The sequence below is a fragment of the Oncorhynchus clarkii genome, chromosome 12 (genome assembly GCF_045791955.1).
Source record: "Oncorhynchus clarkii lewisi isolate Uvic-CL-2024 chromosome 12, UVic_Ocla_1.0, whole genome shotgun sequence".
Classification (NCBI taxonomy): Eukaryota; Metazoa; Chordata; class Actinopteri; order Salmoniformes; family Salmonidae; genus Oncorhynchus; species Oncorhynchus clarkii.
In genome coordinates this window covers 3,757,226-3,778,200 of record NC_092158.1, presented here as the reverse complement: position 1 = coordinate 3,778,200, position 20,975 = coordinate 3,757,226, and the positions used below count along the sequence as shown (strand labels likewise).

General features: G+C 46.1%; 1 protein-coding gene across 1 annotated transcript in view; it reads left to right on the top strand.

Annotated features, from left to right (window-relative positions):
* Nucleotides 1–14,782, top strand: part of LOC139422650 (hydroxysteroid dehydrogenase like 2) — a 32,112-nt gene extending 17,330 nt beyond the window's left edge. Inside the window, exons 5-10 of the mRNA XM_071173808.1 lie at nt 6,226–6,329; nt 6,639–6,737; nt 6,973–7,167; nt 8,285–8,494; nt 12,863–12,991; nt 13,509–14,782. Of these exons, the coding sequence (XP_071029909.1) occupies nt 6,226–6,329; nt 6,639–6,737; nt 6,973–7,167; nt 8,285–8,494; nt 12,863–12,991; nt 13,509–13,621 (850 nt within the window). The 3' untranslated portion in view covers nt 13,622–14,782. The remainder of the gene's footprint in view (nt 1–6,225; nt 6,330–6,638; nt 6,738–6,972; nt 7,168–8,284; nt 8,495–12,862; nt 12,992–13,508) is intronic.
* The last annotated feature ends 6,193 nt before the right edge of the window (nt 14,783–20,975 follow it).

Genomic DNA, 20,975 nt, shown 5'->3' with positions numbered 1-20,975 from the left:
CCTCGCCCTCCATTTGGCAAATCTGACCATAATTCTGCCCTCCTAATTCCTGCTAACAAGTAAAAACTCAAGCAGGAAGCACCAGCTCAATACAGAAGTGGTCCGATGACCAGATGCTAAACTACAGGACTGTTTTGCTAGCACAGACTGGAACATGTTCCGGGATTCTTCCGATGGCATTGAGGAGTACACCACCATCAGTCATCGGCTTCATCAGTAAGTGCATCGATGACGTCGTCCCCACAGTGACCGTACGGTACATACGGCGCACAATTGGTCCCGTCGTCGTCCGGGTTTGGCCGGTATAGGCCGTCATTGTAAATAAGAATTTGTTATTATTAACTGACTTGTCTAGTTAAAGGTGACATATGTTCATTTAAAAAATGTACTATAGCATGCAGAGTCTGGAGTAACCTGCTATAGCAACATGTCCAAGGGTCCTCTGAGGGGACGATGCCGGTTCAGCTCTGCAGATCTTTCACCTCCTTCCACAGCTTCTCATTGAGCAGCGTGTAGGACAGGGGTGTCAAAGTCAAATGGACGGAGGGCCAAATTAAAAAAATCAGCTACAAGACGAGGGCCGGACTGTTCGAATGTTCATTGAAAAATTTTTAAATGACGCATATAGTCTAGTGAACCTAATTGAACCTACTGAAAACCTAACAAATATATTACAATATGATCAGATAAATAAAGCAATATTTTCTTATGGCTCTGTCAGTAATCTTTAATTTTCAACAGACACAAAAGACAAATTTCCTTTATATAAATATCCCCATAACATGAACATTAAATGAAAGAAACCGGTATTCAAGGCACCATCAGTAGACTATATTTTCTATTTTAGCAAAAGTGGGCTAAATTTACTTCAAAGAAAAAACAATAATAGCAATTTTCTATCATCCACTCAACTGAAATATTTAAAAAATATAATTGGATTGAAATACAAAAAAATAAAGTGCAAAAATCTATTAATCAAAAACAACACTTTGTTTAAGGAGAAGTAACATGCAGTGAAAACAAATATTAAATTTTAACTTTTAAACTTGAACTGAGTAAAAACTCTAAATATGTGATTGCACAGTAATGTTCACTTGTTTGAGGTTGAGGGTGATACTTGGTGGTGTCCCATCTTTTCCACAAGTTCATCAATGTTCGGGGTAAGGCTCTGAGCTGAAGAAATCCTCAGAATTGAGTGGAGGTGTTCAGCAGTAAGTCGACTTCTGTGTGATGTTTTGTTCAGGTTCATCAAAGAAAACAGTTGTTCACACAGGTATGTGCTGCCAAACATAGACAACGTTTGAGCAGCCTGGATGCGCAGCTGGGGCATTGTGCCGGGGAGGAAACGGGCGAACTCCGCAGCACCCACTGCCGCATATTTTGCCCTCAGTGCATCATTGCATTGGAGGTCAATCAACTCCATTTGGAGGTTTGGTGGTGAGCTTTCCACGTCAACAGCAAATGGGTTACCGAGCAGTTCCAACCTGCTTTTTTGTGCTTCAAAGTCAGCAAATCGGCGTCGAAAGTCAGCGGCAAGCATACCTATTTTATCAGCCAACTGTGTGCTCGGGAACGCACTGGTAGAGAGCTTCTCTTTCATGGTCTGGCAGCTGGGAAAGTGGCTCAAATTTTCTTTCCGCATCTGCGTCTCCCACAGAGTCAGTTTGGTTTTAAATGCCTTCACTGTACTGTACATATCAGAGATGACACGATCCCGACCCTGCAGCTGCAAGTTTATTGCATTCAGATGACTCGTAATGTCACACAGAAAAGCCATTTCACACAGAAACATTTCGTCTCGGAGTTGTGTTGTGTCTTTCCCTTTGCTGTCCAAGAACAGACAAATCTCCTCACGAAGCTCGAAACATCTTTGAAGCACCTTTCCCTGGCTTAGCCATCGCACCTCTGTGTGATAAGGCAAATCACCATGCTCCGTTTCTAACTCCGTCAGAAATGCCTTGAACTGGCGGTGATTCAAACCTTTGGCTCTGATAAAGTTAACTGTGCGCGTGATGATGCTCATTACATGCTCCATTTTCAAGGCTTTACCGCACAACGCTTCCTGGTGTATGATACAATGATAAGCTGTCAGCTCACCTGTCGCGTTTTCCTCTTGCATCTTTTCCCGTATCTTCGCCACCAGTCCGCTCCTGTGTCCACACATCGCAGGTGCTCCGTCGGTTGTCAAACCCACGAGTTTTTCCCAAGGCAGCTCCATCTCATTTACACATCTTGACACCTCTTCATACAAATCATGCCCCGTAGTTGTGCCATGCATAGGACGTAAAGCCAAAAACTCCTCTGTCACGCTTAGGTTGGAGTCCACTCCGCGGATGAAAATTGACAACTGGGCAATGTCAGAAATGTCGGTGCTCTCATCCACAGCCAAGGAATATGCAATAAAATCTTTTCCCTTTTTCACAAGCTGCTCTTTTAGATTGATGGACAACTGGTCTACTCTCTCGGCAATGGTGTTTCTGCTCAGACTCACATTTAAAAAGAGTTGCCTTTTTTCTGGGCAAACTTCGTCACAAACTTTAATCATGCAGTTTTTGATGAAATCCCCCTCCGTAAATGGCCGGGCTGATTTAGCGATCTCTTCTGCCAAAATAAAACTGGCCTTGACAGCAGCCTGGCCTTGTGATTTGGCTTTTTTGAACAGAGCCTGTCGAGATTTGAGGCCTCGTTTTAATTCCTCTGCCTTTTGTAGCCTTTGTTCCATGTCCATATTCTTGTTTTTGTCCGCGTGTTTCGTTTCATAATGTCGTCTCAGATTATACTCTTTCAGTACCGCCACACTTTCTCCACACAGAAGACACACAGGTTTTCCAGCTACCTTCGTGAACATATACTCCGACTCCCACCTTGTTTGAAACCCCCGGTTCTCAGTATCCACCTTCCGTTTTGCCATTTTTGATGGGTATCTGAAAGTTAATTTTACTGTGATGCTGACGACTGCTGTGCCAATAAATATTGAAATGAAGCAGCCTACTGCTCGGTGCGTCACCTTTGCATTGTGGGAAATGTAGTATTGGTGCGTGTAAAAGATCTGCGGGCTGCCGGCTTGCTGCGGGCCGGTTCTAATAATAAATCAAGATCATCCCAGGGGCCGTAAAAAACCTTCTTGCGGGCCGGATGTGGCCCGCGGGCCTTGACTCTGACATATGTGGTGTAGGATGACCTGTTGTCCAGGATGGTTCTTCCTGTCCACGGGCCTATGGACAGGGGTAACACCAGCTTGTGCGGTATTGGCTGAAAGGTTTTACGTATTCAGGGACTCTTGGGGTTTCAGCTCTGGTCAGAGGAGGATGATCGTTCTTGTGATGGGAGTTAGGTGTGTTGACTTGTTGCACGGTTTGTGGTTTCTGGAGGGGTTTACCGTACTCGATGCTGATTTGGACCTGTAGCCGGAGAATGTCCCTCTTTGCTACAGGTCCAACAGAACGGTGGAGGGGTCTTGGCTGGAGACTCTCTGGCTGTGGTTCATGGTCTAGCATGGGTGTCTGTTTCTTTCTCTGTTCATATTGCTGTTGACATCCTCTACCCTTCTCAAACTGCTGTCCCAGTCTAACCAGTCTGACTCTTTCTCTGAGTTGACTTTCCGGTAGTGGAATGATGTTCTTCAAGATCAATTTAATGACCTCTTCCTCCTCAGTGCCAGGTTTCCACCATCGGCACAGGGAGTGGTAACTGTATGCAAAGTCACCGATACTCTCTCTCTCTCTCTGTCCTTGCGCTTAATTCCTTGACTTTTTCCACATTTTGTTACGTTACAGCCTTATTCTAAAAATAATATTTAAAAAATCCCCCTCATTAATCTACACACAATACCCCATAATGACAAAGCATAAACAGGTTTTCAGACATGTTGATTTTAGTGTGTATATAATAAAAATTACATTTGCATAAGTATTCAGACCCTTTACTCAGTACTTCGAGAGGGTTTCATTCGATGAAGAAGCCTTTCTGAAAATGTATTTCTGACTTGTTGTTTTTCCAGGTCTAAGCTGTTGTTTTGCCAGGTCTCTAAGCTGTTGTTTTGCCAGGTCTCTAAGCTGTTGTTTTGCCAGGTCTCTAAGCTGTTGTTTTGCCAGGTCTCTAAGCTGTTGTTTTGCCAGGTCTCTAAGCTGTTGTTTTGCCAGGTCTCTAAGCTGTTGTTTTGCCAGGTCTCTAAGCTGTTGTTTTGCCAGGTCTCTAAGCTGTTGTTTTGCCAGGTCTCTAAGCTGTTGTTTTGCCAGGTCTCTAAAGCTGTTGTTTTGCCAGGTCTCTAAAGCTGTTGTTTTGCCAGGTCTCTAAAGCTGTTGTTTTGCCAGGTCTCTAAGCTGTTGTTTTGCCAGGTCTCTAAGCTGTTGTTTTGCCAGATCTCTAAGCTGTTGTTTTGCCAGGTCTCTAAGCTGTTGTTTTGCCAGGTCTCTAAGCTGTTGTTTTGCCAGGTCTCTAAGCTGTTGTTTTGCCAGGTCTCTAAGCTGTTGTTTTGCCAGGTCTCTAAGCTGTTGTTTTGCCAGGTCTCTAAGCTGTTGTTTTGCCAGGTCTCTAAAGCTGTTGTTTTGCCAGGTCTCTAAGCTGTTGTTTTTCCAGGTCTAAGCTGTTGTTTTGCCAGGTCTAAGCTGTTGTTTTGCCAGGTCTCTAAGCTGTTGTTTTGCCAGGTCTCTAAGCTGTTGTTTTGCTAGGTCTCTAAAGCTGTTGTTTTGCCAGGTCTCTAAAGCTGTTGTTTTGCCAGGTCTCTAAGCTGTTGTTTTGCCAGGTCTCTAAAGCAGTTGTTTTGCCAGGTCTCTAAAGCTGTTGTTTTGCCAGGTCTCTAAGCTGTTGTTTTGCCAGGTCTCTAAGCTGTTGTTTTGCCAGGTCTCTAAGCTGTTGTTTTGCCAGGTCTCTAAGCTGTTGTTTTGCCAGGTCTCTAAGCTGTTGTTTTGCCAGGTCTCTAAAGCTGTTGTTTTGCCAGATCTCTAAAGCTGTTGTTTTGCCAGGTCTCTAAGCTGTTGTTTTGCCAGGTCTCTAAGCTGTTGTTTTGCCAGGTCTCTAAGCTGTTGTTTTGCCAGGTCTCTAAGCTGTTGTTTTGCCAGGTCTCTAAGCTGTTGTTTTGCCAGGTCTCTAAAGCTGTTGTTTTGCCAGGTCTCTAAGCTGTTGTTTTTCCAGGTCTAATCTGTTGTTTTGCCAGGTCTAAGCTGTTGTTTTGCCAGGTCTCTAAGCTGTTGTTTTGCCAGGTCTCTAAGCTGTTGTTTTGCTAGGTCTCTAAAGCTGTTGTTTTGCCAGGTCTCTAAAGCTGTTGTTTTGCCAGGTCTCTAAAGCTGTTGTTTTGCCAGGTCTCTAAGCTGTTGTTTTGCCAGGTCTCTAAAGCAGTTGTTTTGCCAGGTCTCTAAAGCTGTTGTTTTGCCAGGTCTCTAAAGCTGTTGTTTTGCCAGGTCTCTAAGCTGTTGTTTTGCCAGGTCTCTAAAGCAGTTGTTTTGCCAGGTCTCTAAAGCTGTTGTTTTGCCAGGTCTCTAAGCTGTTGTTTTGCCAGGTCTCTAAGCTGTTGTTTTGCCAGGTCTCTAAGCTGTTGTTTTGCCAGGTCTCTAAGCTGTTGTTTTGCCAGGTCTCTAAGCTGTTGTTTTGCCAGGTCTCTAAGCTGTTGTTTTGCCAGGTCTCTAAAGCTGTTGTTTTGCCAGGTCTCTAAAGCTGTTGTTTTGCCAGGTCTCTAAGCTGTTGTTTTGCCAGGTCTCTAAGCTGTTGTTTTGCCAGGTCTCTAAGCTGTTGTTTTGCCAGGTCTCTAAGCTGTTGTTTTGCCAGGTCTCTAAGCTGTTGTTTTGCCAGGTCTCTAAAGCTGTTGTTTTGCCAGGTCTCTAAGCTGTTGTTTTTCCAGGTCTAATCTGTTGTTTTGCCAGGTCTAAGCTGTTGTTTTGCCAGGTCTCTAAGCTGTTGTTTTGCCAGGTCTCTAAAGCAGTTGTTTTGCCAGGTCTCTAAGGCTGTTGTTTTGCCAGGTCTCTAAAGCTGTTGTTTTGCCAGGTCTCTAAAGCTGTTGTTTTGCCAGGTCTCTAAGCTGTTGTTTTGCCAGGTCTCTAAAGCTGTTGTTTTGCCAGGTCTCTAAGCTGTTGTTTTGCCAGGTCTCTAAGCTGTTGTTTTGCCAGGTCTCTAAAGCTGTTGTTTTGCCAGGTCTCTAAAGCTGTTGTTTTGCCAGGTCTCTAAAGCTGTTGTTTTGCCAGGTCTCTAAAGCTGTTGTTTTGCCAGGTCTCTAAGCTGTTTTTTCCCCAGGTCTAAGCTGTGCATCCCACATCTGTTGAAGAGTAAGAACCCTCACATCCTGAACCTCAGCCCCCCGCTTAACCTGAACCCCATCTGGTTCAAAAACCACACAGGTAAGGAAGGCTTCACCCGCTGTTTGTCTGAGTCCTTTTTACCCAAAGTGTGCACTTCCCTTCACTGATTTTAAAAAGAAAATGGCTTCTATAAGAAATATGATGGAAACTCCCTCTAGCACCTGCCTCCACCAATCCAATGCTTTTTTGATTTTTGTGGATAGTAGTGAACAAGTTGAGGAGAAAGGAGAGATTGTTGGGACCGTACCCTCTCTGTTTGCGATGCACCGAGAAAGATTTTGTTTTCAAATCACTGACTTGTGTTTTTAACCTGTTCTTTGTTGTTGTTGATGATGGTTTCCCTTTTAGCGTACACAATGGCCAAGTATGGCATGTCCATGTGTGTTCTGGGCATGGCCGAAGAGTTCAGAGGGTCCATCGCTGTCAATGCCTTGTGGCCTAAGACGGGTATGTGTTGAAAGATACCATACACACGGTATAACCCGTTTTAATGACCCACAGTAGACATGAGAAGACTAGTTTGTCTCTTTGTTGTCATCTGGAATCCCATCAGTTCTTTCTAAATAACTTCCCATGTGCCAATAACGTATTTTGAAGTGAAAAATAAAAATAAAATAAAACTGGTTTAATTCAAAGGAAGATGTATTTATTTTCTTAATGAATGTTGCGCCGTGTCCTCCAGCCATCCAGACTGCTGCTATGGAAATGCTAGGTGGTGCGGAGGTGGGTAAGCAGTGTCGCAACGTCGACATCATGTCAGACGCAGCCTACGCCATCCTCGGGAAGCCACGCAGCTACACCGGAAACTTCGTCATCGACGAGGAAATTCTGAAGACCGAGGGAATTAAAGACTTTGACATTTACGCCGTCGCTCCAGGTACGTGCATGGCGACGTCAGGTTTAATTAACACAGGTATAAAACAGCCTGATACAGTAATCCTTCCACTTGGATCTCTAGTGTCAATTTTAATACCCCCCCTAGAGTCTCTTGATGCGCTGGTGGGTCAATGTAAGTTACATAATACAGAAATCACCGTCTAAATCAGTCAGTTTTAAGATAAGAGATGTTTATTTCATTGGATGGATCTGCTGGGGAAGTTGGCCGAGCTACAGCGGTATTTGTCAGAACATCGGACGTTCTGAAAATCGGCCTGGCCTATAAACTAATATGACCTCCTCTACGACCCCCACACGTGCCACAGCCCTCGTCTGAAGGTAACCGGGTACCAGTTTTAAAGAAAATGAATGGAAGTATTGATGTAGTTTTGTGCCCCCCCCCCCCCCCCCCAAAAAAGGTGTTGAATATGTGTAAAAACAATGAAACACCGTTTGTTTCCTGAGCTTTCTTATATCTCCTAGATTTCGGACTTCCAAACCTTCTTCCTTATCTATGTTTTGACTCTATGTTTTGCTATTTATGAATGTCATTTCAATGTGTTTCTATGGGATTTGGTACTAAAGGCCACTCAATATTATCAAATATGTATTTATATATATTTAATACCTAAAGGGGTTCCTATAATTCTAAATCAAATGGCTAAATAATGATCAATAGTATGACCGTCTTAAAATAATTAAATATGTCAGTTTATAACCTCATCCCCTCCACCCCAACATCTTCGACTCTAGATAATGTTTTAAGGTGGTGTGGTTATGTTGTCCACAGAGGTGTGGTTATGTTGTCCACAGAGGTGTGGTTATGTTGTCCACAGAGGTGTGGTTATGTTGTCCACAGAGGTGTGGTTATGTTGTCCACAGAGGTGTGGTTATTAATCTAAATAATTTAAATAAAGCCATTTTTTAACATTTTTGTTTTTTTACATCAGCAGTTGTCACATTTTCACCCAGACTAAAACCCCAAGAGGCAATGATGCAGACGCACGTTGACTAAGAAACGGAAAGGAGGAAACCTAAAGAGGAACCAGGCTCCGAGGGGTGGCCAGTCGTCTTCTGGCCGTACCGGGTGGTTATGCTAATAGTGTGTCTCTCCACAGGTAATGCACTGCTCCCAGACTTCTTCCTGGATGAGGCTGAGGCTCTGGTGCAGAACATGGGCGATCAGGTTGTCATTCCAGTGGTTAAGGGTTACTCACGCAACGCTGCTACCAGTGGGCCCATAGCGGAAACATTCAATATCATCAAGGGAGTCCTCAACCCTGACATTGTCAAATCCACTGGAGGAGTCTACAAATTCGACCTGTCTGGTAAGAAACTTGTTTTCAGCATTGTATGAATGTTTGTAATAGTGAATATATTCACCGTTGTTCACCTGTCAATTTATTAGGTAACTAGTACCAAGCCAAAGCCCTCTTTGCATCCAGAACAGCCCGAATTCTCCGTGGGGATGGATTCTACAAGGTGTCGGGGAAAAGTTCCACAGGGATGTTGGTCCATTGGACGACAGTACATTCATGCTGCCAGCAGCCCGTTCCATCTCATCCCCAAGATGCTATTGGGTTGAGGTCTGGTGACTGATCAGGCCACCAAAGTAAACTGAACTCCAGGCTCCAGGCAATGTTTTTCCACTCCTCATTGGTCCAGTGTTGGTGATCACGTGCCCACTGGAGTGAAACACGGTGTGGTCCTCTCCTGTAATAGAATGTGGTCCTCTCCTGTAATAGAATGTGGTCGTCTCCTGTAATAGAATGTGGTCGTCTCCTGTAATAGAATGTGGTCGTCTCCTGTAATAGAATGTGGTCGTCTCCTGTAATAGAATGTGGTCGTCTCCTGTAATAGAATGTGGTCGTCTCCTGTAATAGAATGTGGTCGTCTCCTGTAATAGAATGTGGTCGTCTCCTGTAATAGAATGTGGTCGTCTCCTGTAATAGAATGTGGTCGTCTCCTGTAATAGAATGTGGTCGTCTCCTGTAATAGAATGTGGTCGTCTCCTGTAATAGAATGTGGTCGTCTCCTGTAATAGAATGTGGTCGTCTCCTGTAATAGAATGTGGTCGTCTCCTGTAATAGAATGTGGTCGTCTCCTGTAATAGAATGTGGTCGTCTCCTGTAATAGAATGTGGTCGTCTCCTGTAATAGAATGTGGTCGTCTCCTGTAATAGAATGTGGTCGTCTCCTGTAATAGAATGTGGTCGTCTCCTGTAATAGAATGTGGTCGTCTCCTGTAATAGAATGCGGTCGTCTCCTGTAATAGAATGCGGTCGTCTCCTGTAATAGAATGCGGTCGTCTCCTGTAATAGAATGCGGTCGTCTCCTGTAATAGAATGCGGTCGTCTCCTGTAATAGAATGCGGTCGTCTCCTGTAATAGAATGCGGTCGTCTCCTGTAATAGAATGCGGTCGTCTCCTGTAATAGAATGTGGTCGTCTCCTGTAATAGAATGTGGTCGTCTCCTGTAATAGAATGTGGTCGTCTCCTGTAATAGAATGTGGTCGTCTCCTGTAATAGAATGTGGTCGTCTCCTGTAATAGAATGTGGTCGTCTCCTGTAATAGAATGTGGTCGTCTCCTGTAATAGAATGTGGTCGTCTCCTGTAATAGAATGTGGTCGTCTCCTGTAATAGAATGTGGTCGTCTCCTGTAATAGAATGTGGTCGTCTCCTGTAATAGAACCATCCGTGACGAGGACCGACGAGTTGTGGGTTCTGAGATGTTGTCCTGCGCCGTTATTTGTCTGTTTGTGGCCCACCTGTTAACTTGCATGATTCTTCCCTTTCTCCTTCAACCTCTCATCAACCAGCTGTTAACTTGCATGATTCTTCCCATTCATCTTTAACCTCTCATCAACCAGCTGTTTTCGCCCACAGGACTGCTGCTGACTGGATGTTTTGGTTTGTTGCATAATTCTCAGTAAACCCAAGACACTGTCGTGCGTGAAAAGCCCAGGAGGCCGTTTCTGAGATACTGGATTCGGGGCACTTGGTACCGATTTATACCAGGCTCAGTCATCTACAGGGCACTAGTTCATCTACGGGGCACTAGCTCAGCTACGGGGCACTAGCTCATCTACGGGGCACTAGCTCATCTACGGGGCACTAGTTCATCTACGGGGCACTAGTTCATCTACGGGGCACTAGTTCATCTACGGGGCACTAGTTCATCTACGGGGCACTAGTTCATCTACGGGGCACTAGTTCATCTACGGGGCACTAGTTCATCTACGGGGCACTAGTTCATCTACGGGGCACTAGTTCATCTACGGGGCACTAGTTCATCTACGGGGCACTAGTTCATCTACGGGGCATTCAGAAAGTATTCAGACCCTTTGACTTTTTCCACATTTTGTTACGTTACATTTTAGGATAAGGCTGTATCAAATTGTTTTTTTTCTTCCCTCAATCTACACAACACCCCATAATGACAAAGCAAAAACTGAATTAGAAATGATTGCTAATTTATTTTAAAATAACATTTAATAATCATTTATATAAGAATTCAGACCCTTTTCTCAGTACTTTGTTGAAGCACCTTTGGCAGCGATTACAGCCTCGATTCTTCTTGGGAATGACGCTACAAGCTTGGCACACCTGTATTTGGGGAGTTTCTCCCATTCTTCTCTGCAGATCCTCTCCAGCTCTGTCAGGTTAGATGGGGAGCGTCGCTGCACAGCTATTTTCATGTCTCTCCAGAGATGTTCGATCAGGTCCAAGCCTGGGTTCTGGCTGGGCCACTCAAGGACCTTCAATGACTTGTCCCGAAGCCACTCCTGCGTTGTCTTGGCTGTGTGCATAGGGTCGTTGTCCTGTTGGAAGGTAAACCTTCACCCCAGTCTTATTCCATTTTAGAATAAGGCTGTAACAAAATGTGGAAAAAGTCAAGGGGTCTGATTACTTTCCGAAGGCGCTGTACAGACTACAGGTCGACCGATTAATCGGAATGGCCGATTTCAAGTTTTCATAACAATCGGAAATCGGTATTTTTGGGCGCCGATTTTTATTATTATTTTTTTGTTATTATTTTATTTTTTCCACCTTTTTTATTTAACTTTTATTTAACTAGGCAAGTCAATAAGAACAAATTCTTATTTTCAATGACGGCCGAGGAACAGTGGGTTAACTGCCTGTTCAGGGGCAGAAAGTCAGATTTTCACCTTGCCAGCTCGGGGGATCAATCTTGCAACCTTACAGTTAACTAGTCCAACGCAATAACGACCTGCCTCTCTCTCGTTGCACTCCACAAGGAGACTGACTGCCTGTTAAGCGAATGCAGTAAGCCAAGGTAAATTGCTAGCTAGCATTAAACTTATCTTATAAAAAACAATCAATCATAATCACTAGTTATCTACACATGGTTGATGATATTACTAGATATTATCTAGCGTGTCCTGCGTTTCATATAATCTGACTGAGCATACTAGTATCTGACTGAGCGGTGGTAGGCAGAAGCAGGCGCGTAAACATTCATTCAAACAGCACTTTTGTGCGTTTTGCCAGCAGCTCTTCGTTTTGCGTTAAGCATTGCGCTGTTTATGACCTCAAGCCTATCAACTCCCGAGATGAGGCTGGTGTAACCGAAGTGAAATGGCTAGCTAGTTAGCGCGCGCTAATAGCGTTTCAAACGTCACTCGCTCTGAGCCTTCTAGTAGTTGTTCCCCTTGCTCTGCATGGGTAACGCTGCTCTGATGGTGGCTGTTGTCGTTGTGTTGCTGGTTCGAGCCCAGGGAGGAGCGAGGAGAGGGACAGAAACCCTGTACCCACACGGGTCCTCAGTGGATAAGAAGTCTTGCAACACAACCCTGTACCCACACTGGTCCTCTGTGGATAGGAAGTCATGCAACACAACCCTGTACCCACACTGGTCCTCTGTGGATAGGAAGTCATGCAACACAACCCTGTACCCACACGGGTCCTCAGTGGATAAGAAGTCATGCAACACAACCCTGTACCCACACTGGTCCTCTGTGGATAAGAAGTCATGCAACACAACCCTGTACCCACACTGGTCTTCTGTGGATAAGAAGCCATTCATCACTTCCCCTACTCCCCTGTTTCATCACTTCCTCTACTCCCCTGTTTCATCACTTCCTCTACTCCCCTGTTTCATCACTTCCCCTACTCCCCTGTTTCATCACTTCCCCTACTCCCCTGTTTCATCACTTCCCCTACTCCCCTGTTTCATCACTTCCCCTACTCCCCTGTTTCATCACTTCCCCTACTCCCCTGTTTCATCACTTCCCCTACTCCCCTGTTTCATCACTTCCCCTACTCCCCTGTTTCATCACTTCCCCTACTCCCCTGTTTCATCACTTCCCCTACTCCCCTGTTTCATCACTTCCCCTACTCCCCTGTTTCATCACTTCCCCTGTTTCATCACTTCCCCTGTTTCATCACTTCCCCTGTTTCATCACTTCCCCTGTTTCATCACTTCCCCTGTTTCATCACTTCCCCTGTTTCATCACTTCCCCTACTCCCCTGTTTCATCACTTCCCCTGTTTCATCACTTCCCCTACTCCCCTGTTTCATCACTTCCCCTGTTTCATCACTTCCCCTGTTTCATTACACTCGGTGGACAACGCAGGCAACTCCGAAAGTCATTATTTTTGTGATGTTTGACTGTCCATTAGGCTCCCTCTTTAGTTGTTGTGAAGGGGAGGCTATAGTAGTGTGTCTGTGTTCCAGGTGAGCATGCAGGAGTGTGGTTCATAGACATGAAGAACGGTGGGGGCAGTGCGGGTAGTGGAGAACCCCCAGTCAAAGCTGACGTGGTCATGACCATGGACAGCGCCGACTTCACCAAGATGTTCGCAGGTCAGTGTGACTGACTGGATAGCTGGGTCGTGTTCATTGGGCACGAAACGGATGAAAACAGACCTGAAACAGGAAGGGGAATACCTGCCACTACCTGGGTCCTATTCACCGCACCAAACCATTTTTGCAACATTTGGTTCCTATTGAATATGACTCTAGACTGGTCCAATGAGAAACGTTTCTGTTTGCCTGATGAACACGGTTAGCTTTTTTTTCATTAGTTATTTCTGATGTCTTTGCCACTATAGTTATCTCTTTAGTGATACACGTGCCGCTTTCTTCATGTTGTATTTCTCTCTCTCTCTCTCTCTGTGTCTCTCTCTCTCTCTCTCTGTGTCTCTCTCTCTCTCTCTCTCTCTCTCTCTCTCTCTCTCTCTCTCTGTGTCTCTCTCTCTCTGTGTCTCTCTCTCTCTGTGTGTCTCTCTCTCTCTGTGTCTCTCTCTCTCTGTGTGTCTCTCTCTCTCTGTGTCTCTCTCGCTCTCTGTGTGTCTCTCTCTCTCTGTGTCTCTCTCTCCAGGCAAACTAAAACCCACCATGGCCTTTATGTCAGGGAAGCTGATGATTAAAGGAGACATGAGCCTGGCTATCAAGATGGAGAAGATGATGTCCATGATGAAGTCTAAACTCTAAATTATAAGAACGAGGAGATGCCTATTCACTACATCTGGTGCCTTCAAGACAACTGGGAACTTTGTAATATAATAACAATTATAATCTGACTGTTAAAAATGGTGATGGAGTGTTTCCTCCGACACATTGGTGCGGCTGGCTTCCGGGTTGGATGCGCGCTGTGTTAAGAAGCAGTGCGGCTTGGTTGGGTTGTGTATCGGAGGACGCATGACTTTCAAACTTCGTCTCTCCCGAGCCCGTATGGGAGTTGTAGCGATGAGACAAGATAGTAGCTACTAACCATTGGACACCACGAAATTGGGGAGAAAAAGGGGAGAAAAATTCAACAACTAAAAATTGTGATGGTGAGAGGTCGGAGAACTCCACGACGATGCCTGAATTTCTGAATTCAGAGGTTATAGATTTACAAGTTCCGTGTTGTCTAAAATGGTACCCTGTAATAGAGGGAACCCGGGTGTCAATTTGGGAAATACCCAGAATGTCTAACGAAATGTGCCGTTTTCCATCTCTCTGAATGTGTCATAATGAACTGTCCCTCCTCCCTCTTCTCTAACCATACCGTTTTCCATCTCTCTGAATGTGTCATAATGAACTGTCCCTCCTCCCTCTTCTCCAACCATGCCGTTTTCTAATAAACCAGTTGCTCTAATTGTACTGCTGTTTCTGTTTGTCGTCGTGGCTCACATTGTTCAGTAAATCCCCGGGACACTCGGGTGCGTCTCTCTGGATAACCGCGTCAGCTGAATAACTGAAATGTAGAATGTACAAACTAGAAGATACAGTAGAAATGAATGTTATGTCAAGTATGAGTGTTACAAATATAATATGAACAGTGTCTTGGTTTGAGCAGATGAATCAATAGTATATAAAATAAAGGTTTGATTTCAATTAAATAGAACAGCAGCGGTGTGTGTGTGTGTGTGTGTGTGCTTAAGGGGTGGATGTGTGGAGAGTTCCATTTTTGCTTCCACTGGTGGCCCTTAAGGTCAACGGCATCAAAAACCTGGTTGCCTCTGTTCAGGAGGCTGAAACTTGTCCCCAAGTGGATCTTCCAGCAAGACAATAACACCAAGCATATGTAAAAATGAACAAAGAAATGTTGAATTGACCACAAAATGACCCAAAATATTTTTCAGAAATAAATATATTACTTATTAAACAAAATATTTTTCTCGGATCAATTTGAATTAGTAAAATTGTTCCTTTTTTTTTAGCGTACAGCATAGCTCAGTGTTGGTATTATTTGTATTTTTTTGCACATCCTTATCAAAGGTGCCAATCATCTTGGACCTGAATGTACAGTATGTCTGTCTCCTTTTCAGAATCGGTGTCTGGTAGTGTCTACTGTAGGTCCCCCTATAGTCTCTGCAGCTGGTGTCTACTGTAGGTCCCTCTATAGTCTCTGCAGCTGGTGTCTACTGTAGGTCCCCCTATAGTCTCTGCAGCTGGTGTCTACTGTAGGTCCCCCTATAGTCTCTGCAGCTGGTGTCTACTGTAGGTCCCCCTATAGTCTCTGCAGCTGGTGTCTACTGTAGGTCCCCCTATCGTCTCTGCAGCTGGTGTCTACTGTAGGTCCCCCTCTTCCCCCTATAGTCTCTGCATCTCTTGGTTCGTCCACTGCAGCTGGTATCTACTGTAGGTCCCCCTCTCCCCCCTATAGTCTCTGCATCTCTTGGTTCGTCCACTGCAGCTGGTATCTACTGTAGGTCCCCCTCTTCCCCCTATCGTCTCTGCATCTCTTGGTTCGTCCACTGCAGCTGGTGTCTACTGTAGGTCCCCCTCTTCCCCCTATCGTCTCTGCATCTCTTGGTTCTTCCACTGCAGCTGGTGTCTACTGTAGGTCCCCCTATCGTCTCTGCATCTCTTGGTTCGTCCACTGCAGCTGGTGTCTACTGTAGGTCCCCCTCTTCCCCCTATAGTCTCTGCATCTCTTGGTTCGTCCACTGCAGCTAGTGTCTACTGTAGGTCCCCCTATCGTCTATGCATCTCTTGGTTCGTCCACTGCAGCTGGTGTCTACTGTAGGTCCCCCTCTTCCCCCTATCGTCTCTGCATCTCTTGGTTCGTCCACTGCAGCTGGTGTCTACTGTAGGTCCCCCTATCGTCTCTGCATCTCTTGGTTCGTCCACTGCAGCTGGTGTCTACTGTAGGTCCCCTTATCGTCTCTGCATCTCTTGGTTCGTCCACTGCAGCTGGAGTCTACTGCTCTATGTTGTTCAGCGGAGAGATGTCGTGGACTACGGCTTGGTGGAGGAGTTTGTCACCACTGTGTTGGACCTAGTTTCTAATCTGATGCGTTACAGAGAGAAAGTCCAACTCGTCATGGATCTGAGAGCACAGGTGAGAGAGGGGGCTGATGGGTAATGGAAAGGTGAGACTCAGGAGAACGTCTTGTTTCAACACCGGGGGTAAGGTCACTTCGTTAGATGCATGTAGTTTGATTATAATCTGAGTAGTTCTATATGGCATAATTAGCCTGTCAACTAGGCTATACTGTTTATTATTATTTGACCTTTATTTAACTAGACAAGTGAGTTAAGAACAAATTCTAAACGCATTCCATTGGCTAATGCATTCCATTGGGCCAAACGCATTCCATTATGCTAAACGCATTCCATTGGCTAATGCATTCCATTGGGCTAATGCATTCCATTGGGCTAAACGCATTCCATTGGGCTAAACGCATTCCATTGGCTACAGCATTCCATTGGCTACAGCATTCCATTGAGCTCCTGCATTCCATTGGCTAAACGCATTCCATTGGCTAACGCATTCCATTATACGAATATATTCCATTATGCTAAACGTATTCCATTGGCTAATGCATTCCACTGGGCTAAACGCATTCCTTTGGCTAACACATTCCATTGGACTAAACGCATTCCATGATGCTAATGCATTCCATTATGCTAATACATTCCATTATGCTAAATGCATTCCATTATGCTAAATGCATTCCATTGGACTAGACGCATTCCATTGGCTAATGCATTCCATTGGCCCGCTGCTGGTTAATACCAAAACAGAGAGAGAGAATTAGGATTGATCTGGGACATTATGCAGGTTGACATTTATTGTGATGAGTCTTGTCCTGGAGGCAGAAATTTGTGATTTTCCACTTAGATAGGCCAGCTACAAAGTCAGAATTTAAAACAAAAATGTGTTTTAATGACTTTGTGCCTGGTCCTGCTATTGACCACTCTACAGAGCTGCCCTGGTCCTGCTATTGAACACCCTACAGAGCTGCCCTGGTCCTGCTATTGACCACCCTACAGAGCTGCCCTGGTCCTGCTATTGACCACCCTACAGAGCTGCCCTGGTTCTGCTATTGAACACCCTACAGAGCTGCCCTGGTCTAGCTATTGACCACCCTACAGAGCTGCCCTGGTCTAGCTATTGACCACTCTACAGAGCTGCCCTGGTCTAGCTATTGACCACTCTACAGAGCTGCCCTGGTCCTGCTATTGACCACCCTACAGAGCTGCCCTGGTCCTGCTATTGACCACTCTACAGAGCTGCCCTGGTCCTGCTATTGACCACCCTACAGAGCTGCCCTGGTCCTGCTATTGACCACTCTACAGAGCTGCCCTGGTCTAGCTATTGACCACTCTACAGAGCTGCCCTGGTTCTGCTATTGACCACTCTACAGAGCTGCCCTGGTCCTGCTATTGACCACCCTACAGAGCTGCCCTGGTCCTGCTATTGACCACCCTACAGAGCTGCCCTGGTCCTGCTATTGAACACCCTACAGAGCTGCCCTGGTCTAGCTATTAACCACTCTACAGAGCTGCCCTGGTCCTGCTATTGACCACCCTACAGAGCTGCCCTGGTCCTGCTATTGACCACCCTACAGAGCTGCCCTGGTTCTGCTACTGACCATCCTACAGAGCTGCCCTGGTTCTGCTATTGACCACCCTACAGAGCTGCCCTGGTCCTGCTATTGACCACTCTACAGAGCTGCCCTGGTCTAGCTATTGACCACTCTACAGAGCTGCCCTGGTCTAGCTATTGACCACTCTACAGAGCTGCCCTGGTTCTGCTATTGACCACTCTACAGAGCTGCCCTGGTCTAGCTATTAACCACTCTACAGAGCTGCCCTGGTGCTGCTATTGACCATCCTACAGAGCTGCCCTGGTTCTGCTATTGACCACCCTACAGAGCTGCCCTGGTTCTGCTATTGACCACCCTACAGAGCTTCCATGGTCTAGCAATTGACCACTCTACAGAGCTGCCCTGGTTCTGCTATTGACCATCCTACAGAGCTGCCCTGGTTATGCTATTGACCATCCTACAGAGCTGCCCTGGTCTAGCTATTGACCACTCTACAGAGCTGCCCTGGTCTAGCTATTGACCACTCTACAGAGCTACCCTGGTTCTGCTATTGACCATCCTACAGAGCTGCCCTGGTTCTGCTATTGACCACCCTACAGAGCTGCCCTGGTTCTGCTATTGACCACCCTACAGAGCTTCCCTGGTCTAGCAATTGACCACTCTACAGAGCTGCCCTGGTTCTGCTATTGACCATCCTACAGAGCTGCCCTGGTTCTGCTATTGACCACTCTACAGAGCTGCCCTGGTTATGCTATTGACCATCCTACAGAGCTGCCCTGGTCTAGCTATTGACCACTCTACAGAGCTGCCCTGGTCTAGCTATTGACCACTCTACAGAGCTACCCTGGTTCTGCTATTGACCACTTTACAGAGCTGCCCTGGTTCTGCTATTGACCACTCTACAGAGCTGCCCTGGTCTAGCTATTGACCACTCTACAGAGCTGCCCTGGTTCTGCTACTGACCATCCTACAGAGCTGCCCTGGTTCTGCTATTGACCACTCTACAGAGCTGCCCTGGTCTAGCTATTGACCACTCTACAGAGCTGCCCTGGTCTAGCTATTGACCACTCTACAGAGCTGCCCTGGTCCTGCTATTGACCACTCTACAGAGCTGCCCTGGTCCTGCTATTGACCACCCTACAGAGCTGCCCTGGTCCTGCTATTGACCACTCTACAGAGCTGCCCTGGTCTAGCTATTAACCACTCTACAGAGCTGCCCTGGTTCTGCTATTGACCACTCTACAGAGCTGCCCTGGTTCTGCTATTGACCATCCTACATAGCTGCCCTGGTCTAGCTATTGACCACTCTACAGAGCTGCCCTGGTTCTGCTATTGACCACCCTACAGAGCTTCCCTGGTCTAGCAATTGAACACTCTACAGAGCTGCCCTGGTTCTGCTATTGACCATCCTACAGAGCTGCCCTGGTTCTGCTATTGACCACTCTACAGAGCTGCCCTGGTTCTGCTATTGACCACCCTACAGAGCTGCCCTGGTTCTGCTATTGACCACTCTACAGAGCTGCCCTGGTCTAGCTATTGACCACTCTACAGAGCTGCCCTGGTTCTGCTATTGACCACTCTACAGAGCTGCCCTGGTTCTGCTATTGACTACTCTACAGAGCTGCCCTGGTCTAGCTATTGACCACCCGACAGAGCTGCCCTGGTCTAGCTATTGACCACTCGACAGAGCTGCCCTGGTCTAGCTATTGACCACTCTACAGAGCTGCCCTGGTCTAGCTATTGACCGCTCTACAGAGCTGCCCTGGTCTAGCTATTGACCGCTCTACAGAGCTGCCCTGGTCTAGCTATTGACCATTCTACAGAGCTGCCCTGGTCTAGCTATTGACCACCCTACAGAGCTGCCCTGGTCTAGCTATTGACCACCCTACAGAGCTGCCCTGGTCTAGCTATTGACCACCCTACATAGCTGCCCTGGTCTAGCTATTGACCACTCTACAGAGCTGCCCTGGTCTAGCTATTGACCACCCTACAGAGCTACCCTGGTCTAGCTATTGACCGCTCTACAGAGCTGCCCTGGTCTAGCTATTGACCGCTCTACAGAGCTGCCCTGGTCTAGCTATTGACCACCCTACAGAGCTGCCCTGGTCTAGCTATTGACCACCCTACAGAGCTGCCCTGGTCTAGCTATTGATCACCCTACAGAGCTGCCCTGGTCTAGCTATTGACCACCCTACAGAGCTGCCCTGGTCTAGCTATTGACCACCCTACAGAGCTGCCCTGGTTCTGCTACTGACCATCCTACAGTATTGTCTCTCAAATACATCTTTAATTGTTGGTTATCTAGCTAGAGATATTTTGTTGTTGTTGCCATATTAGCATTGACATGAAATCATTCAAAGCACCTCAAAACAAGACATGGTATTAAGAACGAGATGAAACGAGACACTTCACGTTAAGATTCCCCACATTGCGGTTAATTGTCATTTTTGCAATAAATCTGTCCGTCTAGAATCGCAGCATTGCTGACTTCTGCCCCATGGAAGCGCTCACATTGTTTCCGTAACTTTGTCAACTAACCCAGAGTTATCGACACGTCTACTATTATGGTAGACTCTTTATTTAGAAGAATTCTGAATTTCCGTGACCCGGAAATAATTTTTGTATGTAGGTCGACTTTTGTCAACAAAACATATAATTGCTAAATCACTAGCTACGTGAGGCTTATTTAATCGATATAAATTACGGAATGGTTAGGTTGTTACGAATGCACTGATGTAAGTGGATGCACGTAGCATTTTGGCAACTTTGGAGAAAAAAAAAAACATACTTTGGAATTGTGCATGTTATTCTCATGCGTATCTGTACTCTCATTGGCTAGAACGGTTCCACCTGATCTCGCCTCCTCCCGACTGCCTTCTGTCTTGGAGAAGAGGTATTTCCATTGTTAGTGGTCACTCGAAAATTGCATTTACCACTTATTGCTTAGCTAATAAAAAGTACATAGTATACAATCGGTGTCATACTTATCCTGATACCAGATTCGATTGACGCAACCCTTAACAGTAGCGTTGCTCAACGTGTGGTGTCAGGACAACAACCTCTCCCTCAACGTCAGTGTGGTGCCAGGACAATAACCTCTCCCTCAACGTCAGTGTGGTGCCAGGACAATAACCTCTCCCTCAACGTCAGTGTGGTGCCAGGACAACAACCTCTCCCTCAACGTCAGTGTGGTATCAGGACAATAACCTCTACCTCAACGTCAGTGTGGTGCCAGGACAACAACCTCTCCCTCAACGTCAGTGTGGTGCCAGGACAACAACCTCTACCTCAACGTCAGTGTGGTGCCAGGACAACAACCTCTCCCTCAACGTCAGTGTGGTGCCAGGACAACAACCTCTCCCTCAACGTCAGTGTGGTGCCAGGACAACAACCTCTCCCTCAACGTCAGCAAGACAAAGGAGCTGAATGTGGACTACTGGAAACGGAGGTCTTAGCACCACCCCCCCATCCACATCGACGGGGCTGTAGTGGAGCAGGTAGAGAGCTTCAAGTTCCTCAGTGTC